Source organism: Xiphophorus couchianus, chromosome 24 (assembly GCF_001444195.1).
Source record: "Xiphophorus couchianus chromosome 24, X_couchianus-1.0, whole genome shotgun sequence".
NCBI lineage: Eukaryota > Metazoa > Chordata > Actinopteri > Cyprinodontiformes > Poeciliidae > Xiphophorus > Xiphophorus couchianus.
Genome location: NC_040251.1, coordinates 15,212,631 through 15,221,651, shown reverse-complemented (window position 1 = coordinate 15,221,651; position 9,021 = coordinate 15,212,631). Strand labels below are relative to the sequence as shown.

At 42.6% G+C, this 9,021-nt stretch overlaps 1 protein-coding gene across 2 annotated transcripts in view; it reads right to left on the bottom strand.

Annotated features, from left to right (window-relative positions):
• Positions 1-1,606: 1,606 nt before the first annotated feature.
• mgat5 (alpha-1,6-mannosylglycoprotein 6-beta-N-acetylglucosaminyltransferase) overlaps positions 1,607-9,021 on the bottom strand; it is a 43,557-nt gene continuing 36,142 nt past the window's right edge. For both annotated transcript variants that reach the window (XM_028010266.1, XM_028010268.1), the window contains 6 exons: positions 7,012-7,161; positions 5,081-5,227; positions 4,889-5,005; positions 4,688-4,762; positions 3,724-3,881; positions 1,607-3,613 (listed from right to left, as the gene is read on the bottom strand). In XM_028010266.1, the coding sequence (XP_027866067.1) occupies positions 3,415-3,613; positions 3,724-3,881; positions 4,688-4,762; positions 4,889-5,005; positions 5,081-5,227; positions 7,012-7,161 (846 nt within the window). In that variant the 3' untranslated portion in view covers positions 1,607-3,414. The remainder of the gene's footprint in view (positions 3,614-3,723; positions 3,882-4,687; positions 4,763-4,888; positions 5,006-5,080; positions 5,228-7,011; positions 7,162-9,021) is intronic.

The window sequence follows — 9,021 nt, the reverse complement described above, 5'->3', positions numbered from 1 at the left end:
GCTGCTGTTAAAATCTAAGGAAGAAGAAAAATCCGTCTACTTGTGGGCGGAGTGATTCCTGTGACCAAACAGCTTCTGGCGTTACGTGAGCGTGGAAAGGGGTTAGCTTGATTGGCATAGTGCGCAGTTTTGAGCCTTATTTTATGTAATTTGCCTTTAATTGAGCTTTTTTTAATCTCTTTATTAGGTGTTGTTGGCGCTGCACCAATTTGAATTTATCTCCGAGTTTGCTCCAAATGGCGTGACTGTGGAAGTGAAGCCATGCGGCTGCCATCCAGCACCGGCTTGTAGACAGAAGACAACAGGCTGGTAATGTTTTATTTATCAATTTATTGCCCGTCCTATCGGTGTATTTTTTCTTCTTCTTCAGATCTGAGGACTTCTCTCATTGGCGACGGGTGACCTGGATGATGGCATTTTCTCTTGTGTGCAGTGACCAAAACAAAGATGGCGGAAAACCCAGGAGTGAGTGATTTTGGGAACCTTCCTCCAGATTAGGTCTTTCATCTCTAACCTGCAAGCATCAGTAGCTGAATTTGTGTTTGTAACCCTCTTTTTAATTTCATTTAAATAAATAAATTTTGTGAATCATCTTTGAAACTGTCTCTTTGTCTTAAATTGAGATTTCCTGGGTTGGCAACAAACCTATTTCAGTTTTATTGTGAATGTAAATCCTAGTTGCTACACTATTTTGTAATCTGTAACTTTGTTAAAGCAACAAGGGCTGAAAAAGTATTTTGAGTAGACTCAAAAAGTAAGTTGTATTTTTTGAGTCTACTCTGTGGAAACGCTGCTGCCCAGGGATGTAGAACTGGGGCCGTTAGTTCACTAAGAGAAGAAACTATGGTGCACTGGACAGTGTGTACACCATAGCTGGTGCTGTACAACTGACAATTTACAGCCAGCTATGGTGGACCCACTGTACCATAGTTTCTTCTCTTAGTGAACTAACGGCCCCAGTTCTACATCCCTGGGCAGCAGCGTTTCCACAGATATCTTGTCATGGTTGGCCTGACCAAGGATTGAACCCACAATCATCAGATCCAGAGCGCAGTACCATAACCACTGCACCAACCACCTTGTAGAAACACACAGCTCGAACTCATACAACAGCTCAAAGTTAGACATTGTACAAAAAAAACCACTGCCAAGATTTCTACCTCTCCATTAGTGGAGCCACAAGGGTGATTTGAACCCACAACCATCAGGTTTGAAGCACAGCACCTTAAACCAGTATGCCAATTATTCTTCTAAGTAAATTTTTTGGTTTCTCAGTAATGTACCGCATGAAGATCCCACTGACCTGCAGGATCACTCCTCTTTTTTTTTTTCATTAACTAGGATGTGTTTAGATCAATCTGAATCAGATAATTAACAAAACACTAAAAACAACCTGGTTGCTTTGTGTCTTCTAACCTTTAGATCAGCATCTTCAAATGTGCTGTAAACTTTAAAAAATATACTAATAAATGACTAATTTGTGCCCTAATCATGTTTTATAAATTCAGAGTTGGGTAATATTGCTTTCAACAAATTAACCCAATCATTTCCATCCTAAACATCATGCTGTGTTTCTGTGATATTGAAGAAATGCATTAGCTGAGCCTTTTGTCACAGAAAGAAGATTTATTTAAAAATAAAGCTGTTTCCCTCTGACTCAGAAAGAGCAAACAAAATGTCACTGCTCACCTTTTGGCTGATTGGACTGCAATCGTCACCACTAACGAGCAAAAAACAAAAATGATATGGTTGGTGCTCAGAACACAAATCTAGAAAACAAACTGAGGATGTGAGGTTTGAGTAACGTAAATAAGGCTTTTGGCTGCAACTTAAAACAGGTTTGCCTCACAGCTGCAGATTTCTGATTAATCAGTTTATTCTACATCTGCTGTTAGGATCCAATTCACTCTCATTACTGTTAATCTAGTTACTATCAGACATGTAGATGATTGAGGCAGAACCAAACCGAAAACACCAAAAGGCACGTTTATGTCACTAAAAACTTCAAATACTAACTTGGCAGCAGATCACAGACCTGTTAAACAAATACAGTGAACATGAATCGTGAATTCCTCCAAAATGTTTGGGGTGAAAAGAGGAATATTCGTCTGGGAGTCTCTGTCTTAAAGAGACAGAGATGAGACAAAAACAGGATATTAGTTCACAAGTAATCAAACTGCTGAAGTTTTTTCCCAATATTTTCTTGCAAGAGCGACAGAAAATCTCGTCAGATTTCACGTCTGAATTTGAGATGTTTTGCATAGAATAAAAAATAAAAACTTCAGTTTCTATCTGAGCAGAGCTGGTATAGAAGTTAACCTAATAGATTCTGTAAACCTACGTTTTGTCTCATCTCATGTCTAAAAGCCACAGAGTTGCAGACAAATCTCCTTTTAAATCATACATTTCATAATTTTAATCTTAAATTACCCTCCATAAATAAAAATCTTTAGACAGAAAAAAGGAAAATAAAGACAACCCCGCTTTAAATAATAAAAAAAAGACATTTCCAGCGAAACACAGCCATAAAGTTCTGCGTACAAAATAAATATAAAAGAAAAAATTCAACTCATATGAACAATATACAGTGTCACTAAAATCTTTTTATAAACCTCTGATTACCATAGTGCATTTTTTCCCATTTATTACAAGAACTACAAAGTTTTTTCTCTGTAATTTTCCTATAATTTGCAGGCAAATTAAAATCCTAGTGATTATCCAAGAAAGAACAGGGAGGTTCTGCAATGCAGGAACGCTGCGTTGGATGATTTCACTGCTTACAGTTTGCTGGACAAAACGATTCCTACGAGTTTAGCTGGTCGGTCCTACATGGAGAGGACCGACCAGTTCGATCGTGTTTGTCACGTCTCTATCGGCTACGGCACGGCGACCCCGTGCGCTACTGGCCTTTTGCAGAATCAGACTCACTTATAGTCAGTCGCTCTGAACGTAAATGTGCAACTTAAGCAAATACCAACTCCGACTTTTCCACTTTAAAACTTGCAAAGTAAAAAAAATCTAAATGTCTGCCCTTGTAGAGACGGTTACAGTGTAAAACTGAGTTCTTCTTCAGCTTATGCAAGTGTGTGTGTCCAGTCCAGTGCAAACCTACCAAAAGAATAACAGTGTCAGATCTAAACGGGAGGAATGGATGGAGCAGTTGGAGTGGCTGCCAGTAGGGGGCGCTAACGTCCGTTAGTGTCTCTGATTTGAGCTGCGGGTTTACAGTCCGACTCAACTCCCTTTGTCCATTCAAGTAAAGAGCCTCGGCGCCCCCTGCTGGTGAATCAGAGTAGTCGGGCGCACCGGTTGGCTACAGGAGTGTCCCGTCCTGCAGCTGGGGGAAAATAATAAATATGAACACACGCAGTTTAGAAAGTTTATGTGTCACTTCACTCCAGCAGCCTGTAGCTGCTATAGGCAGTCTTTACAGAGCGCCACCTGGCCCTTCATGTAGTCGCGACACGGGCAGATGCGCTGCAGCGTCTGGTGGGCGCCGGCGCAGCTGAACAGCAGCAGGTCCGACTGGAACACGCAGTGATGGCGGGTTGCACTGTAGGCCGGGACCACCGTGTCGGCACTCGACTCCACCGTCTTACAGGTGACGCCAAACCTGACACAAAGATTTTCAGCTCAGAATCAACATTTTTACTGACGAGCTTGTGGTCTCTGCTTCCCTCTTGTGGCTGCTTGAAGCATTGCGAGTGCGTCACTGAGTCCTACCTTTCCAGGTCTTTGTCTTTGTTCAGGTGCTGGAAAAAGGAGGGCTCGCAGATCAGCTGCGCCTCCTGACACACCTGTTTACACGACTGACCGGGGTCAGCCTGTTTGACCTGCAGAGCGCTGAGGGGCGGCCACATGACCTGACCGTGGCAGAAATCCTGACAAAACAAAACAAGCCGGTTTTGGTCACCTGTAATTACAGTATTTCTGACTCTACAATGTCTTGCAAAAGTCCAGACAACCTTTAACATTTTGTCATGTTAGAGGAGCAGTATGTAACTTTAATAAAAATATATATATTTGTTGAAACTGTCACTATGTTTCAACATTTTGATATGAGACAGATACTCTGTGAAAAAACAAGAAAATTGAGCTCCTCTGCCTTCTTCCTGTGCCAACTACAAACAAGCAATCAGAGCCAAGAGGCGGGTCTTAGCGCTGTTAATCATACACATGCTAAGAATCTTCCCCTGTTTCTGATTGTTTTTCCAGCGTATTTCTGCAAATAGCAATAGTAGAACCACAGGGAGGAGTTGGATTTTTCCCCCCCATCAGATTATCTTTCATACTGACCACTTTCATGAGTTACATACTGCAGCTTTAAAGTTCTCCAGAACATTCTCCCAGACCCGTCTGTCTGGGAGTGTCTCACAAACTATGAACTGTTTGCGTCTTTAATGCGACTAAATGTAAAATCCATCTTTGGTTACTTCCTTGACAGCAGACAAGAGGAAGTGTGTGGGACGTTTTTCAAAACAGGATCCTCATGACCTGCTGTTTTATTATTGTGAAAACACTACATTATGAAGCAAACAAAGGGAGTTCACCCTGCAGGGATGTCAGCCTTAATAACCTCCTCATGCTGCTAATTAGAAGCTAAGATGATTAGACCTTAACTTCTTCATGGTGCCTGAGGAAAAGCAACTACTGAAGAGGCTCCGGTCTCGTTTTAAGGAGTCTGTACCTGGTTCTCAATGAAAGCGTTGACTCTCTGCAGCATCCCCTCACAGGTGAACTCATAGGGCAGGTAGGGCTCAATCTGACCACAAAACACAACAAAACACATTAATTCAAGATAACCTCAAACCATACGAAACGCGTCAGGCCAGAACAAAGCTTTTGTTTTGTTCCAGAGCTCAACAACACAAGGCGTTTGTTCCCCTACCTTCTGGCTCAGGATGGAGCGCAGCGCCCGCTCCACCTCGGCAGAGTTCTCGATGTCCACCGTCCAGACGTGGGGCCGACCGATGTACACCTCGGCGTACGGATGTTGAGACGTCAGCTGCAGACGAGAGAGCAGCGGTGAGGAGGAGAAACCACAGACGGGTCATTGTACCATGCAGACGAGTTCGCTCACCTCCCTCAGGGTGGGTTTGCCTTTGAAGAAGTCTGTGTTCTTGCTGCTCTTCGGTGGGGTGAACTTGGGGTTGAGGAAGGCGCAGCCGTTGGCGATGGCCTCCAACGGGGCGGGGCCTTCGTAGGGGAAGGACAGACCCACAAAAAGCTGAAATAAAAGAAAACAATCAGTTTCCAAACAGGTTCTATATTTGATTCATGTTGCTCTGATGCAACGATTGCAGATTTCTGGCCGATGCAGATTTTTTTTCTTTTTTTCTCAAATGTCACAAAAATATAGCAAGAAAGTGATTATTATTAACTGCAAACATGTAGTTAATAACCTGTTGAGGAAAAAGAAGTTGATTTTTAGACCTTTGCAGAGGTAAATAAGATCATCAATTTCTCAGTGCACCTCTGCTGGTTTACAGTCATCCATGTAGATGAAAAACTTCCTATTTTTATCTGTAGTATTTATTAATTAAATGATGTTCTAGTTGTTGTGCTAGCAGTTTTTCTCAGATGCTAACCAGGCTACAGCAGCAGTAAAGTTCATTTCCTGTCCCCAACGAGTTTCTGCTATCGAGTATCTTGAAACAAAAACATCATCAGCACAAAATATGGTCGAGGTGGCACATTTCCTTACAGCAACAAGGAAGGGAGGCTGCAGGAGTTTGTCAACATTCAGATGGAGACATAATGAAGTTTTCTAGAAAACGCTTCGTACGTCCAGAGTCAAGCTTGTTCACAACAGCCGGCTGTCAACACAATGCTGCATTGTAGGTTAAAATATGCCGCTGCTCACATGACGCCTCAGGCTCGTGTTGATCATTCTGCTCTTTGGGCTGCTGCAGTGTCTATTCCACGCTCCACCAACAGGTGGCAGCGCGACATGCACTTTCCTGAATGTTTCTCCTCAGAGCTGAGAAACAGAGGAGCTCTATTTATAGGGAGAGGAGCGAATCTACCCAGACTGAAGGACTCAGAGGGAGGAGCTGATGGAGAACAGCCAGCATCTCGGATGCTGCTGCTGTGGATTAAAAGGAAAAAAAACTACAGCAATCAATGAGGAATATGGCTTTGACCCACATTCTCCCCATTAGCTCACATTAAACAATCCTGTTCACATGGAGGCCGAGCGCCGCATCGCATTCGACCGGATCCACAATACCGACGCGCTTTCAGGAGATGGTAAAGTGTCTGGTGTGTGTTTTCACACTCTTTCTCCTCCTACAGCAATCATTGCATCAGCCTGCTGCTGATCAGATGGGTGTAAAACATCCACAGCTCCAAACAGGAAAAACAACCTCTGCTTAAAACCCTGCAATTAATGCATAAAGTTTAGTGGAAGGAAAATAAAACACAGCTCAACAAAAACAATCAACATGCAAGATTTAATCACATCTTGTGTACTTTGTCTTCTTATGAAGCAGATTATTATATTATAATAGCAAAATTAATACCGTTAATTTTGCTTTTATTACCTGCTGCTGAGGTAATAAAAGTTATTTCTGCCTTTGTTTGCACTGATAATGTTACCAGGAACAACCCAAAGACAAAAAAGCTTCTCCACCATAAAGATGACAAAGACGACAGCCGTCATGCAAACTGTGACCGAGTGACAAAGAGTTTCCACAGCAGATACTGAAAAAACACTGAATTTGTAAATGTCTGCCACTTTCTATATGAATCCACCAGATTGATCAGATTTCCTTCTGATCTGTAATCAAGCGTCGCTTCTTCTGTTGAAGACAACAGAAAATGTTTGATCAGTGTATAAGAGAGAGTAACTAGAGGAAGGAGAAATCTTTGACCACAGATCTCAACACAATATCGTCTTCTACTGGACACAAGCTGGTCAAAGCGGCTCTACAGTCAGCAGAACTAAAGAAAAACTCCTTCAATCTCGATTGGTTTCCTCTAAAAAGCTCAAAGCAAAGACGTCCGACTCACCTTGGTTTCTCGCAGCAGGAACTGCAGGTCTCTGCCGCTCAGGATGCCGTGGTTCTTGACGTAGCCGGGCAGATAGACGGTGCTGGTGCCGTGCACCGTCCCGTGGACCTCCATGTAGCTGTGGATGATGTCCAGGTACCGCTCCTTACCCTGCAGCAGAGGAAACAGGTTCTTTACTCCTGTGGAGACAGAGCTGACCATCTGGAGGAGTTAAAAATAGCAACACTGTGGGGAAAATCTGAGCACACACTACTTTATTATTATTACCGTCTGGCTAATCTGCTTTCATTACAGTTGATAAAACATTTACGTCCAAGGAAGAAGCTCTGCCAACTTGTCTCAGAGTTCATCTGAGATTACTGGAGTTAAATTCCCGTCATCAGAGCCGCTGGTTTTATGGATCATCTTAACGTTAGACAAGATGCTGTAAAGCAGAGGCAAATCAAAAAGCTGAATGTTCTTTAAGGTGAATGAAAGTCTTGATGCTGTTTGTTTGTTTCAGCATTCAATAAGTGTTTCTTAAATTTAAATCAGTCCATCCAGGATTTTGTGATGCTGGTTTAGAAATATTTGTAAAGAATTTTTACGATATTTGCGCTAATGTGTCAGGTTAAAGGTGACTTTTTATTAATCGTCACATCAAGGACAAAATGTTGACATTCAGTATAGATGAGGCTTCAGCAAACCCAATATTTTGGCCAATTTTGAGAAAAAATGCGGTAAAACTCAGAAAAAATGTGAAGTTTGGTTGATTTTGTAGATTTGTGAAAAACTAGAGGGACTTATTGATGTGATTTGGAGTCTAGAGGGCCATATAAAAAGCTATAGTGGGCCAGATTTGGCCCCTAAACCTCGAATTTGACACCTGTTCTGTAAAATTTAAAATATTCACATCTTTTGGTTGCATCCACCAACTTCAATTTATTTTATAGAGATAGCAAATCATTCTGAATGCGAGCAAAAATCTGGAAAGTGTGGCATGCTTTCCCCCCCATCCTCTAGTATCCATTTCCAGTTTTTACAATTGGTTGTACTGGTTCTGCTTCTTCCTTTGTGTTGATCTGCCATAAAATCCAACTAAAATACACGTGCAGAGAGTAAAATCCTTTCCCAAACGTCTCGAGTCTCTACGGCAGATAAAGTTGTGTCATTTCCTTCTTTACAGCAGGAAGTCACACAAACACCTCGGAAATATCGATTAAAAATAGCGAAGGCACCCAGGAGGCAATAGCACCTTTTAAGTGACACATTTACACACTCTCTCTGCTTCTGTGTGTGTGTGTGTGTTCATGCTGACTTCAGAGCTTCCTGTAGGGGCTTAAATTTCAGGTAGCCGCTCGTCCGGGTCCCTGGAGGCTCCGCTATCAGATGCCTCCAGCCAGCCTGCTGTAACTAAAGCAGCCTGATGTGTGTGTGTAGGGGTGTGTAGGGGCGTGTGTGTGTGAGAGAGAAGCTCTAATTAGGAGGTGAAATTACAATCCTCTAATCTTTTCACTCTGGAGAACTGAGCGAGAATTTGTTTGTGAAGGGCGGATTTACAAATAAAGAAGTCAGAAATAGAAACAGGTGCATGCAGGTAAATACATGAGAAATTTATGTTTCCATCTCAGGCTTCTGCCTGCAACTTGCTGTAAGAGGAGGAAGCAGATGGATGGATGCTCTGAGCGGAGTACATGCTCAGAGAGTTATAAAATTACTGCTTGAGCTGGCGAGCCTGATTGAAGCTGCAGGAGGAGGAGGAGGACGGAGCTTTATGGCCGTGTAAATCAGGGGGAATTTGTAAACTCTGGCTCTGAGGAAACGGGAGGGTTGACTGACAAGCGTCCTGGGAGGGAAAGCGCAAGGCCTCTCGGAAACGAGCCGGGAATCGCATTTAATTCTTTAGATTACAAACTTATTTAAGCAGGAACAACTTTTTGTTTTGCAATTTACAAAACTTCTGGGTCGACCAACATTGTTCGGGATCATCAGGATGCAGACGGCAGCTGTCGGTGCGTTCAACATCAAACA